Source organism: Harmonia axyridis, chromosome 2 (genome assembly GCF_914767665.1).
Source record: "Harmonia axyridis chromosome 2, icHarAxyr1.1, whole genome shotgun sequence".
NCBI classification, from domain to species: domain Eukaryota; kingdom Metazoa; phylum Arthropoda; class Insecta; order Coleoptera; family Coccinellidae; genus Harmonia; species Harmonia axyridis.
This window is the reverse complement of record NC_059502.1, coordinates 19,557,807-19,580,600: the sequence shown is the minus strand read 5'-3', so window position 1 is coordinate 19,580,600 and position 22,794 is coordinate 19,557,807. Positions and strand designations below refer to the sequence as shown.

Genomic DNA, 22,794 nt, shown 5'->3' with positions numbered 1-22,794 from the left:
CATAGAATAATAAAATATAACCATGAAAACTGTGCGTTTCTGATATATTCTCGCACGATTTTGTCCTACAAGATGTGGAAGAATGAACGGAATAACCACAGAATTAGAGAAACAAGTTACTATGTTCCTGTCCATGGCGAAAAATTCGCTTCAACATAGGCTTGTGAAAATCGACCGTGTGGGCAAAGTGCCGTGAGCAATAATATTTCTCACAGTGAAAGAAATACATAGTTTTGAAATTCAGTTGGCTTTGAATAATATTTTTTCATAGAGGTTGTTGAGAAAAAGTTTCATGAAACTCTCCATTAATTGTGTTACTTGTTGTGACTGAAGTAATTCGCTTTCAATTCTTTCAAAGCTGAAAGTCTTCACCATCAAATGAAGTCATGAGTTGTAGAGGTCGACGAACTGTCGAAATCATTACCAAACAAACATTTCGATGTGACCCTCGCAAAAACATCCGTACCTAGGGGGAGAGTTCCGTATGATTAATACCGATTATTAATCTCAATTAAGACCTTTTTGAATGCGTTCTACAGTCTGTAGCGCTTTTTATAAATTCATCAGTGGCGTATGGGTCGGCAGTAACGGATTTAGCAGGAACGTGTTTGACCTTGCGGCAGTAATAATGAATTATTTCGCTTTCAGCTTGAATTAATAAGTTTTCAACATGACGGTACAAATTAGCTTCTGCACGAACATGAACGTAACTTGCTGCCGTATAAGTATCACTGAATTTGTTCGTGAATATTTAGCTTATGAATGCATCTTCGTGCAGTCTCCTGTGGCTTGCGTTTCAATGCGGACAATTTGGCGAAACCGGGATTCTTAATAACCATGGTTTATAACACCGTGTATCTCTCAGTGTGTATTTTAACAGAATGTGTACCAACAAAGAGTAAATTCTGTTTGATGTTACGTTCCCTTCGGCACAAATCAATTCGACTCCACAAACAAAATGAACATTTCGTTCTTTAATATTAAGGGTGTAACGGGTCTCCTAAAATCGTTATCTAGTGAGGTTATCTCAAAATCCCTTTAAGCTAGAAAAAAATGAATGGCACGTTTCCGGGCTCGATTTTTGAATTTTCAAGCTATAAGAGGAAATTACAAAATAGCGTGAAATGAAAAGTTTTCATAACTTGTTTATTTTTCCCAATATTCTCAAAATTCTCAAATATCCAGGGTGTTTCAAAATTAGACGTGAACCTTGAAGAAGGTATAACTATCACTCATTTGCTGTCGATTGAGCCATATTTTAAATATTTAAACCGGAGGGGTCCGAAAAGTATCAATTTCCAAAATCACCCTGTATCTCTTGAACGGAAACAGTTATGCAAAATCTGATTAGACCAACTTGAGTTTCACGAAAAAGTAGGACAGGAACGTGAAAACCGCAAGGCTCTATCTCAAATAACAAGCGAGAAACCTGGCTGTCTCACCCAAAATGGGATGCACTGTACATCCTTAAGCGTTCAACAGAAAATCTCAAATATGTGAAGCTTTGCAATCAACTTATTGAAAATTTCATTTAATTTGAATTAACCATCAATGAACACCTGAATTCATGATGATTTACTGACAGTATTTTTGCAAACACTCGCCTTTAACAAGAACAAATTAACCGTTTCTTGATTTTCTTATACTCTGACAACATGAAAAAATGCAGAAACCACTAACGTGAAGTCAAGAATCTTAAACGCTCCTTTATTCATGTGCCAATTGCTTCCTTGTAATCCACAGAACTGTATATAGGTACGTATATCTGGTCTCCAAAGGTCAAAATGAGGAGCGCTCTAAAGTTTTTTAATTTTTTTCGGTATTTTCCCTTATATCGAAGGAAATGGTTTTCGGAATATGAAATTCAACTGTTTTCAAGCTATAAGAGGAAATTGCAAAATGTCATGAAATGAAAGGTTTTCATAACTTTTTTTTCCCCTTTTCAAAAATATATAACATGATAGATATAAATTTCTTACCAAATTATAAAAATCATCGAAATTTTCAGTTTCACACGACAAATCAACACATTTCCCATGTATGATAATTTGTCAACATCGGAAAATTTAAATTTTCGGTGGCCATCAAGGTTTCCCGATTTAACACAGTCAGATTTTTTTTTTGGTCAAATTTAAAGAACAACATATATCAATTTGAAAGTCCCAAACACACTCAAGATGAAAGAAACAAAATGTTCTTTTGTTTGTGTAGGCGAATTGATTTGGGACTGAATATAACTGTATAGTTTTTGTTTTATATCACTTTAAAAATTAAAAGCTTTTTCAATGGTATCTCCATTATTTCAATGATTAATTTGAAAACTGAATAACTTAGTGACAATGGTAGTGTAAAGGGTGGGCAAATTTCAATTGTGGCCACCTTATGTGGTTTTCGAGTTATAAGCAAAAATTGGAAAAATGGCGATATCGAAAAAAAGTTATATCTCCGCTAATACTGATAATAGAGCTCTGAAATTGAATCATTATAGGGGCACTTTTGACACGTAGAATTCGGTGGTGTGCTACCGGTGTGAATTTGGCAGACCGTTTCCAGCAGACTGTTTGACGGAAACACCCGAAGGCGGTGACCAGTGGCGTGCGGCAAAAAGACGATTTATTATGGAACTATTCACTAGATCGGATAGAAATTCAGGAAGTGGGTTCTGTATAGTATTCAGAGTATCCGTTGGAGGAAATATTGATTTTCTATAGATCTCGGGATATTTTAGCAACGTTTTTATTCAAAATATCATCAGACTAACTTGAAAAATTCATATCTACGGAAGTACGCGTCGGAGCATAACCATATTTGGAATGTAGATTACTATTGGCGATGTAAGCAAACTGTGAAAAGATGATTGACTTCCCTAGGGATCCAGGGGTAGTTTTTCCAACCCTTATATTTCGAAAATTCGTATCTCCGAAAGTACGCGTCGGAGCATAACCATATTTGGAATGTAGATTACTATTAACGATGTGAATAAACTGTGAAAAGATGATTGACTTCCCTAGGGATCCAGGGGTAGTTTTTCCAACCCTTATATTTCGAAAATTCGTATCTCCGAAAGTACGCGTCGGAGCAGAACCATATTTGGAACGTAGATTACTATTAACGATGTGAATAAACTGTGAAAAAATTATTGACTTCCCTAGGGATCCAGGGGTAGTTTTTCCAACCCTTATATTTCGAAAATTCGTATCTCCGAAAGTACGCGTCGGAGCAGAACCATATTTGGAACGTAGATTACTATTAACGATGTGAATAAACTGTGAAAAAATTATTGACTTCCCTAGGGATCCAGGGGTAGTTTTTTCAACCCTTATATTTCGAAAATTCGTAACTTCGGAAATACGCGTCGGAGCACAACCATATTTGGAATGTGTATTACTATTGGCGATGTGAATAAACTGTGAAAAAATTATTGACTTCCCTAGGGATCCAGGGGTAGTTTTTCCAACCCTTATATTTCGAAAATTGGTAACTTCGTAAATACGCGTCGGAGCATAACCATATTTGGAATGTATATTACTATTAACCATATAAATGAACTGTGAAAAGATGATTGACTTCCCTAGGGATCCAGGGGTAGTTTTTCCAACCCTAATATTTCGAAAATTCGTAACTCTGAAAGTACGCTTTGGAGCATAACCATATTTGGAATGTAGATTACTATTAACGATGTGAATAAACTGTGAAAGGATGATTGACTTCCCTTGGGATCCAGGGGTAGTTTTTCCAACCCTTATATTTCGAAAATTCGTAACTTCGGAAATACGCGTCGGAGCACAACCATATTTGGAATGTAGATTACTATTGGCGATGTAAGCAAACTGTGAAAAAATGATTGACTTCCCTTGGGATCCAGGGGTAGTTTTTCCAACCCTTATATTTCGAAAATTCGTAACTTCGGAAATACGCTTCGGAGCATAACTATATTTGGATTGTGAATTACTATTGGCGATGTAAATAAACTGTGGAAAGATGATTGACTTCCCTTGGGATCCAGGGGTAGTTTTTCCAACCCTTATATTTCGAAAATTCGTAACTCTGAAAGTACGCTTCGGAGCATAACCATATTTGGAATGTGAATTACTATTAACGATGTGAATAAACTGTTAAAAGATGATTGACTTCCCTTGGGATCCAGGGGTAGTTTTTCCAACCCTTATATTTCGAAAATTCGTAACTCTGAAAGTACGCTTCGGAGCATAACCATATTTGGAATGTGAATTACTATTGGCGATGTGAATAAACTGTGAAAAAATTATTGACTTCCCTAGGGATCCAGGGGTAGTTTTTCGAACCCTTATATTTCGAAAATTCGTAACTCTCAAAGTACGCTTTGGAGCATAACCATATTTGAAATGTAGATTACTATTAACGATGTGAATAAACTGCGAAAAGATGATTGACTTCCCTTGGGATCCAGGGGTAGTTTTTCCAACCCTTATATTTCGAAAATTCGTTACTCTGAAAGTACGCTTCGGAGCATAACCATATTTGGAATGTGAATTACTATTGGCGATGTGAATAAACTGTGAAGAAATTATTGACTTCCCTAGGGATGCAGGGGTAGTTTTTCCAACCCTTATATTTCGAAAATTCGTAACTTCGGAAATACGCGTCGGAGCAGAACCATATTTTCACAGTTTGCTTACATCGCCAATAGTAATCTACATTCCAAATATGGTTGTGCTCCGACGCGTATTTCCGAAGTTACGAATTTTCGAAATATAGGGGTTGGAAAAACTACCCCTGGATCCCTAGGGAAGTCAATCATCTTTTCACAGTTTGTTCACATCGTTAATAGTAATCTACATTCCAAATATGGTTATGCTCCGAAGCTTACTTTCAGAGTTACGAATTTTCGAAATATAAGGGTTGGAAAAACTACCCCTGGATCCCAAGGGAAGTCAATCATCTTTTCACAGTTTATTCACATCGCCAATAGTAATTCACATTCCAAATATGGTTGTGCTCCGACGCGTATTTCCGAAGTTACGAATTTTCGAAATATAAGGGTTGGAAAAACTACCCCTGGATCCCAAGGGAAGTCAATCATCTTTTCACAGTTTATTCACATCGCCAATAGTAATTCACATTCCAAATATGGTTGTGCTCCGACGCGTATTTCCGAAGTTACGAATTTTCGAAATATAAGGGTTGGAAAAACTACCCCTGGATCCCTAGGGAAGTCAATAATTTTTTCACAGTTTATTCACATCGTTAATAGTAATTCACATTCCAAATATGGTTATGCTCCGAAGCGTACTTTCAGAGTTACGAATTTTCGAAATATAAGGGTTGGAAAAACTACCCCTGGATCCCAAGGGAAGTCGATCATCTTTTCACAGTTTATTCACATCGTTAATAGTAATCTACATTCCAAATATGGTTGTGCTCCGACGCGTATTTCCGAAGTTACGAATTTTCGAAATATAAGGGTTGAAAAAACTACCCCTGGATCCCTAGAGAAGTCAATAATTTTTTCACAGTTTATTCACATCGTTAATAGCAATCTACGTTCCAAATATGGTTCTGCTCCGACGCGTACTTTCGGAGATACGAATTTTCGAAATATAAGGGTTGGAAAAACTACCCCTGGATCCCAAGGGAAGTCAATCATCTCTTCACAGTTTATTCACATCGTTAATAGTAATATAAATTCCAAATATGGTTATGCTCCGACGCGTATTTACGAAGTTACGAATTTTCGAAATATAAGGGTTGGAAAAACTACCCCTGGATCCCAAGGGAAGTCAATCATCATTTTACAGTTTGCTTACATCGCCAATAGTAATCTACATTCCAAATATGGTTGTGCTCCGACGCGTATTTCCGAAGTTACGAATTTTCGAAATATAAGGGTTGAAAAAACTACCCCTGGATCCCTAGGGAAGTCAATAATTTTTTCACAGTTTATTTACATCGTTAATAGTAATCTACGTTCCAAATATGGTTGTGCTCCGACGCGTACTTCCGTAGATATGAATTTTTCAAGTTAGTCTGATGATATTTTGAATAAAAACGTTGCTAAAATATCCGGAGATCTATAGAAAATCAATATTTCCTCCAACGGATACTCTGAATACCATACAGAACCCACTTCCTGAATTTCTATCCGATCTAGTGAATAGTTGCATAATAAATCGTCTTTTTGCCGCACGCCACTGGTCACCGCCTTCGGGTGTTTCCGTCAAACAGTCTGCTGGAAACGGTCTGCCAAATTCACACCGGTTGGTGTGCTTATCTTTTCAGTAGGATTTTTATTTTAGAAGCTATGACCCAAAGTTATGTTTTTTCGAATGGTAACAGTAGATTTCTGTGCCATTTTGTGAAAGCTAAATTTTTTCTGAATTCAAAAATATAGAACATCTTATGATTCGTAATGCAGTTATACCTATCTCGCAAATAGTTCTATCGAAAGAAATTATTTTCGAAATATAGTTTTTCATTGATGTGATGAATATTCTTCAAAAACAAAATTCCATCCATATCTTCCAGTTTCTTCATTGTCACCATTAGGTTAATTCCATAAAAATACTAGAAATTCGAAGAGCCAAACTTCTGAAAATAACATTCATTAATGAATATTCGATAATTTTGAAAATTGAATTATTCCTCATATTTTCTCAAATAAGGTGCCATTTTTGCAAGAAACGAAATAAAAAATTCTTTGTATTATAAATACTACTTCGTTCACCAAATGGAAGAGACAAAGGGAATTTATTATTGTTTTTTCTAATATAGAATCTCATATCCAAGGTTAAAATAGTATATCTTATGTCGAGAAAAACTTTAGTGTGCAGGTTTACAGAGGTGGCATAGCTCAGAAAATTTGAAATGGCTATATCTTCTCATCCATGCGGTTAAACTGATAAAGGAAGAAAGTGTTCCTTTTGACCTCAAACTACTGTTAAAATATATGTACACATCAAAGATGTATACACCCTGTATACATTCAAAAACTTAATATGAAAATTTCGTGATGTTAAAAATGTTTTCTCGAACGATTCCAAAGGTTGAAAATAATAAACCAAAAATGAGACAACCTTTGACGCCACTGTGAGCATATAGACACTACATTGGCATCGTATTTCTACTAAGTCAACCAATACTACGTAGTTCTCATATAACGATAGTATGCCTGCTCAGTGTTTGTGGATGAGCATGATGATCCCAATTCTGAACCAACCCGACTCCACCTACGCCAATGTCCCCTTTCATTATCGCCCTGCAGCAGGGTCTACCGCGATAATTATAACGCAACGTCGAATCGATTGTTCCCAGCTTTTAATAGTAGTCCCCCTGTGTTATGGAATCGTCATGTCCTAAAACATTTCGGTAGCAAATAGGTATCAGTATGAGCAATGGTCTTACCCTGATATGCAAATATTATAAATGAGGATCATCCCTCAATTCAACTAATTTCGCCATTTCCAGAGCCTCGTTCCCCCGAATTTATATTAGGGTTTTAAGTGACGCTTCCAGCCCGTCATTTGGTGGCGAAATTGTCTTTTCGGTATTCCAAGCTCACTCGTATACTAGATTAGTTTCTAAGAAACTTTCGATTGCAATGCATTGTTTGGTGAAATCACACGCGAAATTTCATTCAAATCTGTGATTCCTGGGTTTTACTGTATGTTAAGGGAATGACATAATGCACCTCTATTTGAATTCTGATACATTCTACTTTCGAACTCGAAATCTCAAAATTTCATATTGAAATTATAATTTTCAACTTCTTACAAATTCAGAACAATTTTTTCCAACATAATGTACCTCTTATTGAATAATAATAATGTTCATTGGCCCCGAAAGATAAATTACCATATAATGTTTCACCGATACATTCTACTTTAGGATTTGAAATCTCAGAATTTCACATCAAAATAATAATCTTCAACTTTTTTACGAATGCAGAAAATTTTTGTCGTACAACTGCTATGAAAAGTAGCATTCATCTTAGCTCACTGAATTCCAAAGCTAGGTATTGCTCATACTGTGAGAAATATTACTCATGGCACTCTGCCCACTCCTCGCTTCATAGATCAATGAAATTGGGCTTTTGAAAAGTCTTTTTCCTACAACTGCTATGAAAAGTATAGTATTCTTCATAGCTTTCTCAATTTCAAAACTATGTATTGCTCATACTGTGGGAAATATTATTTCTCAAGGCACTTTGCCCACAACTCGCTTGGCAGACCAATGAAATTGGGCTTTTGAGTCGTTTCTATGGAAAAGCAATGAATTAGCACATACTGTCAACGAAGGCCATTTTGATTTGAATCAAGTTCATTACTTGAATTATTGAAATTTGTGCAGTTGCAGGAAAAGTATAGTGTGCAACATGTGGAGAAAGTTCTTTTCTCGCTCGTGTGTTTGCGGCACTCGCCTTTCAGGCTCGTTCCACAAACTTCCACACTCGCGAGAAAAATTGGACTTTCCCCACTTGTTGCACAATATTCAATTCTCCACATGTTGCACATTATACTTTCCTTTCAACTGCCCAAATTATAATATTAGTAATGTACCTGATTCAATTCAAAATGGCCTTCGCTGACAGTACACATGCATTTCTTGCGTTTCCATAGAAATGACTTGTCAAAAGCTCAATATCATTGATCTATCAAGCGAAGTGTGGGCAAAGTGTTGTGAGGAATAATATTTCTCACAGTATGAGCAATACATAGTTTTGAAATTCTGTAAGCTATAAAACATTGCCTACTTTTCACAGCAGTTGTGAGAAAGTGGTTTTTCTCGTCAAACTTCCACACTCGTGAGAAAAGTTGAGATTTCCTCACTTGTGGAACAATATACTATTGCCTATAATGATGCAACTTACAGTCTGTAACTAAACATCGATTGTCAAAGTATTTTCTTGGTGTTTTAATATTGATTCTGTTATTAGAAATAGAAACGCATCAAATTTAGGAAATACAAGGTGTGAAAGTTTTTTACAAAAATTGAAAAACAGTTTTAATTATAATAAGTTCGGTGAAAAATCGGAATATATAACTCATTTTATGATGGCTCTAGCAGTAGCCAATTATATGAACAAAAAACGTGTCATATTTTTTTCATCTATAGAAATGGAGCAGAGCTAAATACAACTTAATAAATCATCAGGTTAACTTAATTTTCATTCAACTCCACCGAATTTACAACAATACAAGTAATTCAACAAATAGGTACAGTATTTCCATATTCAGGCAGTGGAAACATCGGAATATATTCAGACCTAAATTTCAGAAAACATTCTTGAGCATAATACTCTCACTCACATTATTTTTCCGGGAACTCGCCTAGCAAAACGAACTGTGTTGTAGATGCTTTTCACGTACCGCTCATTAATTTCTCAGAAAAACTAGTGGAAAATACCTCTGGAGTTCAGGTCTATGTCCTCTACTTTTATTTAGTACACCTGAGAATATTAATACGAGGACGTTTTTTCTATACTCAATCGATCCAATTACATCATGTAATATTCACTGTTGATGGATTTACCTTTGTCAAGATAATCAATGGACAATACATCATGTACGTCCGAAAATACGGGTGCCATAACATCCACTGTCACATATCAACGTAAAAAATTCTGTTTACTCTTCAAACAACGTTTGAATCGACGTTGTTGCTTTTGATCTGCAAGCGCGGAAAAATGTTCACATAATAGAAACGAATGCACTGCCTTCTGATATTCTCCAATTCCTACGCTATCTCAAGCGAATTCAATTTACGATCGCTACAAACAATTTCGTGAACTTTTTTGTTTGTCGATATAGCAAAAAATATGTGTGAATGCATCTATACTGTTACGTTTTAAATAAATGTTTAGTATGATAATTTGTAATTTGTTCTTGAGAGGCATAGTTTAGTTGTTTGTTTCTATTAATTCTATTCAATTTCTCAATTTATCTCTCTCTAATAATAATTGACTGTTCATAGAATTTTTTAGATCATTGGGTTGTTCATTTACCCACACAATGCTTAGGAAAAAAATTTCTTTTATGAATATACGATTAATTACCGCTAGTACCCTTCCCCATTTCTACGCCCTTGACTTCAGAAGTAACATTAGATTTCAACAAACTATAAAACTGTGATGGTTAATACGACATTCATACTAAACTTAGTACCTGTGCAAAAATATTTGAATATTTAATTTTTAAGAATATTCAATGTTATAATTCGTACATACAGGCTGTCCCTATATTGGAGGTACAAAAAAATGACAGATTTCTCTTATCATTCCAAAAAAAAAATGGTCCTATAAACATTGTTTGTTTTCAAGATAGAGGGTGTTAAACTTTGATTATTTTTCAAGTTTTTTCTCTTAGCCTTCCCTTCACAAGATGTTCAACTCAAATTCGGCAATTCGAAGTTTTCATCATGTTATATGCTAATTTTCCATACAAATCTGCAGGGTTATATTATTTCTGGAATAGTGGCCACTTCTATCAGTTTATTAGGCAAAATAAACTTTCTTCTTTTTTTTTTCCACCAGAACTTTTTTGTTGGTCCACTGGTAGTTTAGAAAAATGTAAAATAAACTTTGGTCCACTATATTTTTGGTTTCTTTTATTTTCGTCGTGTCTGTTACCCCTTTCGAGAAAAAAAATTTCTAACAATTTTCTAATAATAATCAAGAAAATCCAAATTATTATAAAGATCCAGTAAGTAATCTGTGTAAATGAATCAATTATAAGTTTTTTAAAACTTTCAAATAAACCCCGTACCAATTTTGATTTTTGAAAGTGTTGCCTGTATCTTCCTTAAATTCAGTATCCAAATTATTGATTCTTGAACGATTCCAAAGGTTAGGATTAATGAACCATTAATATTTTTTATTATCCTCAATAAAGAACCAATATGTCCAATTTCTCTATCGTATACTTCGCCAGGTTAGGTTTAAGTTACGTTATAATAATTGCTCGATTGAAATGGGCTATACATATAATAATAAATTACTCATAAAACACGTAATACCCTCTTGTCGATCAAGATCCGGAATAAAATGCAATCAACATCGAGCCTCAACGGTAAATTTAATAGCCGTTTAGTTCTATAGGGGCGAGCCATTTTCTCTCTGTAATTGTGGTAAACAACGATAAGTTTCAATTCCACGGAAGCAATAAAGGAGCACTCGGTCGTCCATTTTTTCTGCTTTATTTCAGCTCATTGTTTCGAGGCCCCCGATATAAGGCAGCCGCGCTCTTCCTGCATGATCTGATTTATGAAAGAAGTGCATGGGCCCGGAAGCTGTTGTGCGGTTCTCTTCTGCGCCTTATCAATATATATTGCTCGTTTGTATTTGCTCGGGGAAGTTTGAGGAGCGTGGCCGCCTTCCATCTAACATTAATGGATTTCACGGTATATTATCCCCCGTACGATTGACGTATCTGTCAACGGTTCGCTTCCTCTGAACTATGCGGAAGATGTGATTTTCGATTCGTCTCGTCTCGTCTTCTTTTCACCTGTTTAATATGGCTGGCGTCGTCTCTGCTTTGTGACGTAATTCGAGTTGGTTGCTACGTCTTTTGGTTTATCATTTTCTATGAGAGAATTCGGGACGGGTAAAACCATAGAGTAATATTCATGAATAGAGGGAGTACACGCGAGTACACACGAGTATATTTATTTGAATGATTCCGGATTAAATATGCAAATTTGAATATTTGGAATCCGATATTTTCCTTAATTGTCGAATTTATAATAAGCAGAATATTTATTATTTTCTGTATCTACCTGCTGAAATCCAAGGTTTGGCAACTTTTGCTATCCTAGTGTCATCGGTTTTTTCACGTATTAATTTCAATATATTTTGAATTGATATGAAAAGTTGATTCACTATGGGACATAAGAATTGCGTTCTTTGTGGAAAAACTCGCAAATTGAGTGAAATATCGTATTACTGATATATTTTTGATTCCGCGCGCTTCATGTCAAATTTGATAGTTTATGTTGAGGACAAAATTTGATTACTGAAAACTTTCACTGCTCATTTCTGTGATAAAAACATACTCAAATTGTAAATAAATCGAAATTTTGTTTTTCTAAAATCTATCAAGAACTATACTTTCTGTATTTTTCCAATAAAATTGGATATTAACAATTTGAGGATAGAATTGTTCAACTGAATAGTTCAGAACTTTTTTGAAGTTCATCTTCAGACACTGTGTCAAAATTTATCTACAATACAACGAATTGTGAGTCGATTAACTGAATAATATCATCCATGACTTCCTCTTAAACTTTACTCAGTATTCACAAATGAGCAGTGATATCTATAAAACAATTCAACAATTTTCTAAATGTTGTTGATGTGTGTATCTTTCCATGATTGAATGGCATAGCCTACTGTACAGAAATGGCATTAATAAAGTCATGGGCGCCCGCAGAAATTTTTCTCAGGGGGGGCAAAATGAAAATTATTGAAAAACGATAAGGCGTCCATGATTTTCATTGAAAACCGGAAAATTGTTTTGAATCCATTACTTTCCTTTTTTCCTTGCACCTTTGATTGAGAAAAATATATTGAGGGTGTTGTGCTGAAAAATGAGATAATCAAAATCTCAGGGAGGGCCATGGCCACCCCTGCCCCCCCCCCCCTGCGGGCGCCCATGAATAAAGTAAACTACTTAATATCTTTGAAATGTGTCGGATACGAATAAGATTCCACATAGCCTCTTTCACTATTTTTGTATTAATTTTTGGATTTTATTCATAAGTAACAAATAAATGTTCATTTTTTCATAACACAAACACCAAACAAAAAATAATATCAAGTTCAGTTATTCATTCAAGAGGTGCAGTTAAGTTTTAGAAAAATTTTCGTTCAATTTACCGAAATATACTGCATCAAATATTGAAGACAACTTCTATGGCAATATACGCAAGAATATCCGAAAGATATTCTGCTGAACACATACAAATCAAGTAACAAGGCGGCTACAAATAACAAGCCAAACACAAGAAATATACGAGATAATAACAATTTAATACCATATGAATACAACCCCAAGTATTCTAGCAGTATCAGCAAATCCATCAATACGTTCAAATCTATTCCACGCTCAATTTGACATAATCTTCTTGACTAGTGCAAACCTGACGATCCTCCTATAACGATAGAAGATAACGAATCGCATTCATCCAACCGATAATGATATTCCTTCCCCAAAAGTATCGAGGACAACTCTATGGCTTTTAATATCAAGTGAAACGTTCTGCGAAGAGGCCTCCGCAAATTGGCGACACCATAATCCGCCATTTCGCGAAATGAACGATGTATACGTCAGGGGTATTCTTCCCCCTCCTCGCTACGACCTGTTTATCCTTGCATCTTCGTCCGAAAGCACGTTCAGCCACTCGTTTTTATTGCCGAGTGGCTCCCTCTACGCAGACAACCACGTGGGCGCGATTTCGGTCTGATGAAATATGCCTTTTTCTTTCTGTAATCAAGATTTCAGCGTATGGTGTACGAGACCAAATCATAAATTTCTCTATTTCAGTATCGTAATGAGTTCATTACAGTTCTAAAAACAGTGCTGTAATGAACTCATTACAGCATCGTTTTCAGTTATGTTTTTCGTTTTGTGGTTGTCTATACTGACTTTCAATCCTATCAAAATACAACACCCGTCAAATTGTCAATATAATATAATTTGGATTTAGTGAAATGATTTGCGATATTATATTCGTAATTTCTCTTAATTCTGTTGGTGTAAAATCGATTTCGTCAGACACAATTGACGAGTTTCATGCGTAATTATAAATTATTTCGAAATTCGAATCGTACGATTCAAACTGAAATCCCGTAATCTGTCAATTTTCGTAACAGTTACACCAACTGCCAAGATACAATACAAATGTCACTAGGATGTATAATCTGAATTTTTCATTAAATTTCGACAATATCTCACAAAACTTGACTGAAATAGAGAAAATATCGTCTAATACTCGTTGCAGAAGGCAATTCCAACACTCATGCGTTCCAAAACTCGCTCCTTCGACGCCCGTTTTTGAATTTCGCATTCGTGTTGGAATAGGAGCCCATTCTGCAACTTGTTTTAGAATATACTATTCTCTATTTCAGTATCGTAATGAGTTCATTATTACAGTTCTAAAAATTTTTCGTTCTGTGGTTGTCTATACCTATACTGACTTCAAGTCCTATCGAATTTCAACAAACGTCAATAACTGTCAATATAATATAATTTGGATATAGTGAAATGATTTGCAACATTATTCGCAAAATCTCTTAATTCTGGTGGTGTTAAATCGACTTCGTAAGATATAATTCATGAATTGAATGCTTTATTGTAAATTATTTCAAAATTCGAAACGTACGATTCATATTCAAATTCCATAATCTGTCAATTTTCGTAACAGTCACACCAATTGCCAAGAAAGATACAATTCAAAAGTCACTAGGATATATAATCGGAAATTTTCATTGAATTTTGACAATATTTCACAAAATTTGACTGATATTATTAATATTCATACCAAAACATAATTGGAGATTTTTCATCTCAGTAGCTCAAGAACAATTTCTACCTATAAACGATTAGGTGATTGTCTTCAATCTTCTCGGCAATTTATAATGATAGTTTGGAAGAAAGTATGATCTTGTCGTCTCTGGATGATAGTTATCATTCAGGCATTATCCAACCATAGAAATCGTTTCACGCATCGTTGAAGATAATGCTCTCATCATTTCTCCACTCGAGGAAGAATCCAGCAATTTGCAAGTTAACTAATAGAAAGCATCAGTTCAATATCGACTGTTCTTCAACAGTTTCGTAATATTTTCACTGTTTCATTCGAAAAATAAAAAAAAATCTCCTTTTTTCAATCGTAGAAAGAAGGATGAAGTAAATATATGAAATTGATTATTATTTTCTCTGGATCAGAATTCTCGATGAAGTTTTGAGAGTTTTGAAAAGTAACCTGAGAAAGTTACGTCCAGAAAAATAACATATCATCAATAAACATACAATAATTGAATTTGCATTTTTAGAAAAGGAATACCCGAGGGAATACCTCTTCTTGTAAGGTTTCGTAATGAGAACTGTTTGTCAAAAGTTAATTTGTGTTTTCTCGTCATGAAATAGCTATTTCTTTCTGAAATAATTATAAGTAGAGCATTTCAGGTTAGAATAGTAAGATTTCAGAGAAATGAAGTGCTCGCAATAACAAAAATACAATATTTGAAAAAGCAAACAATTTTACAAAAAACCTATATTCTAAAAATTTCCATAATTCATATTTCTATTCTCCGTAATGAGTATAGCATCTTCGCTGCATGCTTTCCATCAAGTTATTGACAAAAATTTCCGAGGAAACTCTGAATTCTGCTCTCACCACAACGTGAACTGTGACATCATAGACAATATTGAAAATTTTCTTCTTGAACCATTATTATTAGAAATAATAAACCAATATGTAAGATACAACAGAATAGTTATTTATAATACAAGTGCAGAAGGCATTGATATTCTTCCACGAGTTCAAAATTCAAAAACGAGCCACGAAGTGGCGAGTTTTGGAATGAACGAGTGGTAGAATGAGCCTTCTGTACGAGTATTATACATTATTTTCTCTAATTCATTGCATTTTCATTGAAATTAATGAAATATTTCCATAAGTATAACTTAGTGATTTTTGCATTGAAAAATGTTGTTTGGCAGAACTGATTTCTTTAAGGCAAATTGATGAATTGACAGATAAAGCCGTGGCGGAAAGTTCGGAGTGCCAACATAGAATAATAAAATATAACCATGAAAACTGTGCGTTTCTGATATATTCTCGCACGATTTTGTTCTACAAGATGTGGAAGAATGAACGGAATAACCACAGAATTAGAGAAAAGATACATAACGTATTATTCTCCTTTCCTCATAATCGAAAACAAATATTTTCGTAATAAATTCAGTAAAGTTGATCGACCCGAAAAATAAACAAACTCGTCCATGCTCTTACGGAAATATCTACCACAGAGTAGCGTACAATTCCGATGCCGAAAACGTCAAATTCATGTCTCTGTGGACTTCACTTTTTGCCAGATAAATTCATTCTGACAAGAACAAAGAATTAGAGATGACTGATAGGTTGAGAAGCCTTGGCGTTTCCTCTGAAACGAATGTCATTCCCAATTCGAGGAAAATGGAGATATATTACGGGAGAAGTTGTCCCCCTAACTCATTTTCATCTTCCAGCGATAAAAATTGAAGATGGAGCTGTTAGAATGGATCTTCTTTAGCATCGTTTGCACTAGAATTTTTATCTGTATGATAAATTCATGGTATTACATTTCTCGAAAGGGAAAATATTCGAATACGTTCTAATTAAATTTAACTGAATATGTTGCTAGAACATTGGATAAAAATACAGGTTGACTCAAAAGAAAGTTTTCTTGTAAAAAAGCGATATAAAAAAATAAACAGTTTTTGGAAAAAATGTCTATTAATTATGAAAATACTTACACTTTTTGGCAATTTATTACCAAAAATGATGTGATTGAAATGTCTGCCCTTGAGTTGGGGTGGTGTCAATGAATTTTGCGTCTCCTCTGGAGATTGATTCGCCTGAAACACATTGGATGGCATCTTGGAGTTACAATCACAATTCTTGCACGAAATGAATTTAATAGTGGTGTAGCGATGATCTATGCAAATTGAAAGTACTTGTATGCTTCCATATAATGAGGTCGGGATCATCACGAACAGGTCTGTGGATCAATAGAGAATAAATTCCCAAGAACCAGCTACCGATTGGCATATCTACCTTGTACTTTTATTGTTGTGATTATTCTCATGACAAATAAAAACAATATGTTATGTATTTGAAATATAATATGTTTTATTGCCAAAATTTCATGTATGTTCTTATATTTGATAACTTTCTTTATTTTCAGCGATTTCGAAGGAAGAATCAGAAGAACATAATCATGCCAAACTTCCTTATAATGGATACAGTGAAGAGTTCCTAGATCGCCTTGAACCAAATGGCAATATTCCTGCGGGAAAAGGTGATATTAGATACGGTAAGTTTCTGTCTCATTTCATATTCTGAACGCAAATTCACTTCCATCGCATATCAGCAAACAATATTACCTGAAATTATATAGCAATTATATTAGTGAGCCGGCAGATTGACCTAGCTTATAGATGAATGAAGCCGATAAATCTTCATAGCCGGTAGATCCATAGAGCTGGTGGGTTCGCAGAACCGGTAATTCCATAGAGCTGATGGATTCGAAGATCCGCTAAATTTATAGAGCTGTTAAATCCACAGAGTCGGTATATGAATAGAGGCAACAATTGAATTATTATATTCTGTTTGAGTGATTACCAATTTAAGATTAAATTTTAGGAGTCTGTTGCACTGCGACCTAATGGTCTATTGTGCCCCTCATCAGAGCTATTATACATGATCAACAACTCGTCTTCTAGTTCTAGAGTTCTAATAAACTCCAGTATCTGGGATGGCTTCAATGAGACTACTTCCTCACTTCTACAAATTTCTTGTCCAAAGCAGATTTTGCATTGGCTAGTGATGGCGAGGCAGTCCTTCTCCAGGTGATCCAAAGTTCCTTCCTCCTCCACACAGACTGCACCCGTCATTTTCTGCCAGACCCAATCTCATGATGTGTTTCCTTGGTCTTACTGAAGAATGATACAATTCAATTGTGTTGACAATGAACTGCTTAGAATTTATAATCAAAAAGCCTAGGGTTTTGTGCCTTTTTCATCGGGTGTATCCTAAGGTGATAATGCGCTATGAGGAATCCAGTGAAGAGGTGTAGTATATTCTTAAGATCCGGATACTTCTTGGATCTCGTAGTGTTTCGAAGAAACTTTTTGGAATAATCCAACCCAGGATGATTCCGCAAAGTGTTTCTCTTTTGATTTTTTCCTTCTCCTGGAACTCTTTCTTGTAGTTACATTTGCCTATACTACAGAAAGGTTCCGGGCCAATGAAAGGAGTTTGTACTTCTTTTCTGGCAAGTGTGTTGGCCTCTTCATTCCCTTCAATGCCCGAATGGCCGGGAACTCAGACTAAAAAGACCTGTTGCCAATATAATCTACATTATTCACTTGGGCATAATCTAAGTACTTTATAGAACTAAGGCATAATGTGAACAAGGAAATAGTTTTATATGTATATATTTTATAAGTTTAGTTTTATTAACTAATTAATGATCAAAACAACATATGAACACTATCAACATCTAATTTTGTTTCATTGTCTGGTTATCAACTTTTTTAAATGAAAACAATGTCAGAAGGTATGCCTGCTAGCATTCCCGAAATACACTGCGCAAAAGAATTAACGCACATTATGGAAATCTCAAATTTATTCTACAACTGAAGGTGTTCTCAATGATAATTGTTTTCATTAGAATTATGCATGTATATGTTTTCCACTTTCAACGTTTTTCTTCAATACATATGTTTTTTCCCAGCAGGAATAAGAAAAGATGAGATTATCAGATTTTGAATGTATTGGCTCCATTCTGAAATCAGTTGTTCTCGATCAATTCTAGTGATCAATAGTTTCTCTTTCGTTTGATTTTCTACACTCGATCGCAATGCAACGCGAAACACGCAATTTGACCCAAGAGGAATCTGCCCAAGCGGTAGTTTTGCGAGAAGAAGGGCGCCCTTGAATGGGCTGGGGTAAGAGTAGGGCCTCTTGTCGCGACACGAGGCCTCAATTCATATTCTCTGAGGTGATTTCTTATTGTCTGAGTGCTAATTTGCACCCCATGAGTTTGCTCAAGCTGATTTTGAAGGAGGCGAGCGGTTGCAAACCGTTGTCTCAACGAAGAAACTCTCAAGTAACGTTCTTGAATGGCAGTTGTTACCCGTGGTCTACCCTGTCCTGGTCTTCGGACATTCATACCTGTCTCCCTGAACCGCTGCAACATTCTGGACACACTTGTATGGGAAACTCCAAACCTTTCTGCAATTCTTGTGTATGTCCACCCTTCTTCCCGCAAAACTACCGCTTGGGTAGAGCAGATTCCTCTTGGGTCCAATTGCGTGTTTCGCGTTGCATAGCGATCGAGTGTAGAAAATCAAACGAAAGAAAAACTATTGATCACTAGAATTGATCGAGAACAACTGATTTCAGAATGGAGCCAATACATTCAAAATCTGATAATCTCATCTTTTTTTATTCCTGCTGGGAAAAACATATGTATTGAAGAAAAACGTTGGAAGTGGATAACATATGCATGCATAATTCTGATAAAAATAATAATCATTGAGAAAACTTTCAGTTGTAGAATAAATTTGAGATTTCCATAATGTGCGTTAATTCTTTTGCGCAGTGTATATTGCTTTCTATACATATATCCTTCAGCAATAGACGTACTCTTCCAATCATCATGACCTTTCAGCATAGTCATACTGGCTCCAGCTTTTGCCAGATTTGCTGATGTTCGACACAGGCAGTGACCTGTATATTTTTCAATTCTACATGGGATTTCGCCAAATTCGTTTTTTCCAACTAAATGCACAGGGTGAATCTTTGACTTGTACATATATTTCAACCGAAGATTCCTGAGCTCAAAAAGAACACTTACTATAGCGGGCATTTTGAAGTTGACCGGACTCAGATGGAGTTTTATGTTCCTAAAAGATTCATCACATCAATAAGAATCTATATCGAAAATCATTTCTTTCGATTCCATTCCATTTACGAGATAAAACTAAAATTTAAATTTTTTATAGATTTTCAACAGCCTGTATCTTTTCAACCGAGCCGAATCGAAAAAATGTAAACAGAAAAAAGTGTTACCTTTGACCTTAGGAGTCTTCGGTTGAAATATGTACAAGTCAAAAACTCACCCTGTAATGTGCAACTGCCTCGTCTATTGATCAGATAAAGCCTTTTTTCTGGAAAATTATGCATTATCTTATCGGCTTTGAATTATTCATTTCTTCTACTTCAGAATTTCAATTCCAGAAAATACAATTAAGAAAAATTGACTAGGTATTAACTTAACGAACTGAACCATTCGAATTGGAGAACAATCGTCCAACTTTTTTTTCCCCCAGAAAAGCTCGTGAAAAAAAGACAAAATTTCCCCACGTCCCGTTCTAAGGGCTATAGTGGTAGTTTTCCCTCCAAAATTAGGGAATATTCATTCCCCGAACGTAACAAAACCAGGTTCGCCGTGATGTTATTCATGGAATAATCAGGTTAGTGCTCGTCTACTCTGCGTAACATAATTATTCCGAATACAATTAATCACTTGGGAAAATCAGGGAACGGCAGAGTGCACCGCTCCATTCTGCATAAGAGCGGTCCGATTTAAACTCCCATTTGATTATGTACGATATTTTCGATAATTTGTTTTGAAAGCCTGCTCTAACCTAATTTTGAACTGCTACCACAGGTTACAGCTTTCCCTCGGGTAGCGTCCAAAAATGTATATTTAGTAATGCTTATTATTATGATTTGTAGTGGTTTTTTCAGTGGCGGCGTCAGCTTTCAACAATAGGGGTGGCCTAGAAGGGGCCGGATTTTTTTTTGGGTGGCCAAAGAGAAGCGAAATTATAGTTCATTTAATCTTGTATTTATTTTAGCCTTAGTATTCCAAATTTCAGGGGGGAAAGCAGAATTTCAAAGAGAACCGGGCCCCCTGTCCACCTCTCTAGCGTTGCGCGAGAAATTATTCATTATGCGAGGCCATGGAATTGAAAGAGGTGTTAGTATCTCTCATTTGCTGCCGATTGAGCCATATTTATTGATAAACGAAAATCACAGTTTCTGAAATATTTGGTTTTTGTGTTTTTTAAAAAAATTCTCATATTCATTTTTCGTGAATTTTTTTACGTTGATGAAGTTTAATTTGAATTTTCGATTATTTTCATCAGAAAAGGATATGATATGTATGAAGAAAGCAAATCTATACTCTATTAGATGTTGAATAAGAATTAATATGTAAATAGAATAGTAATTTTCTAATATAAATTTTCCTGCAACTTTCGAATTCCACAAGTTATGTATGACAAAATTATTTCAGAAATTTGCTTTATTCCTTCATCATTTTCTAAAAAAGTTTCCGTTAGAATGCAGGCAAGAATTTTGTTTCATCAGATTTTGATTTGAAAGGGGGAAGAAGCAAAAAAAGGAAAGTAATGAATCAATTATTTTTTTATTGTAATTAAAGTTTAAATTTCAGTAGAAAATGTATCCATAAATTATGTTTGAAATGACATACACCATTCCTTACACAAGCACGAGCCCTCTTTCTTACTTCTTTAGTTGTCCTTCCGCCTGAAATTTACTCATAATCTTTTCGCTGCTTCTATTCTAACGGTGTTAGATCCGGACTTCTCGATGGTCACGAATATAATCCAAAATTATAATCAAATTTGGCCAACGTAGATAAATTGATGAAAAATGAAGTAAGGCAGGCATCTTATGAAAATCACTAGAACTCAAATATCTCGTCAACTTGTTATCACTAAATATGGCTCAAACGACAGGAAATTAGTCATACTAACACGTCCTTCAAGGTTCACGTTTATTTTGGAAACACCCTGTATACAAAAATAATTCAGGCTTATGCGATGAGTGCTGTCGATTTCGTCAAAATTTGAATCATTCTCCTAGCCCAAAATTTTCAGGAGTTATCTACCGATCGAGCACTATTGACTCGCACTGTATGTACAGACAAAACCTTAACCCCATGGGATCTAATAATCACGGAAATGTTAACTTAAGAATTTTTTCCTAATACTCTTCTTGGATCGTCTACGATGCTGATGATGCGATCAGCTTGAAATTGTTATTTCAAATCAATATTCAATTTTCAAACTCCATCGGTCTTGTGGTCACGAAAATATGTGTCGATATTTTCCTTGAATTTTCTATGGTTTTGGTTACGCCCTCTACATAACATTCAACAAGATACTTGAGATGTCATTCTGCATCCAAGATGCAAATTTTTATCTTGTTCGAATATGCAATTTTTAAATAAAGATAGTTGAGGACGGATGTGTCAACAGTATGATTCGAACCTTATAGTTTGAAACCATTCTGAATCAAAATTCGAAAAATACTCATCATGACAAAATGATAGAATTCATATTTATACCATCCAATGATTTGCCTACATACCTACTTAAGAAGTTTTGTGGAAGAAATTATATGCAGAAATGAGATCTTGTATCTAATACCGCATTGAACATCCTGAGGTGAGGAATGCAATCCATAAAGTTTTTTAAAATACTCAAAAAGGAATAACAATCGAAAAACATTATCGTAAGGACCTACTTCGTACACTTTCTTCGACTTTCATAATGAATGAATTGCAGGTCGATCATAAAGTATAACCTCAATCATTTCTGACAGGTATTATCTATGTCGTGTCCATTAAGCATAATCGTCATAATTCACTAACACCCTTCTCGGAAAGCTGTTCAAATATGACCCAATTAAGATGGGAGAGGTTTGATCAAATTCCTTCTCATATTACAAGGAAACAAACAACGCTCATCTGCTTGTATCATGTAGCACAGTGAAATCCAGGTATGAGAGCAACACTATAATTAAACAAGATGTTAGGGTCTGAAAATATCGTCCCTTATGATTAATGAAGATACGAAGGTCCTTGTGTCTCAGTGAAATTTCGAGAAATTTATTACAGGTTTGGAATTTACAAGCCCGGATCTAATGCTTCATTTATGAGTGTAGGAAGTTTATCGCACCCTGCAGATTGCTTATTGCATTCGATCGTCTACTCGTATGTTTACTCGTTCTTGGCCATAT

The 22,794-nt window shown here is 35.1% G+C and overlaps 1 protein-coding gene across 4 annotated transcripts in view; it reads left to right on the top strand.

Annotated features, from left to right (window-relative positions):
- LOC123674125 (cyclin-dependent kinase 14) overlaps positions 1 to 22,794 on the top strand; it is a 179,958-nt gene that overhangs the window by 136,009 nt on the left and 21,155 nt on the right. For all 4 annotated transcript variants that reach the window (XM_045608992.1, XM_045608995.1, XM_045608994.1 and 1 more), the window contains exon 3: positions 16,922 to 17,050. In XM_045608992.1, coding sequence (XP_045464948.1) covers positions 16,922 to 17,050 — 129 coding nt within the window. The remainder of the gene's footprint in view (positions 1 to 16,921; positions 17,051 to 22,794) is intronic.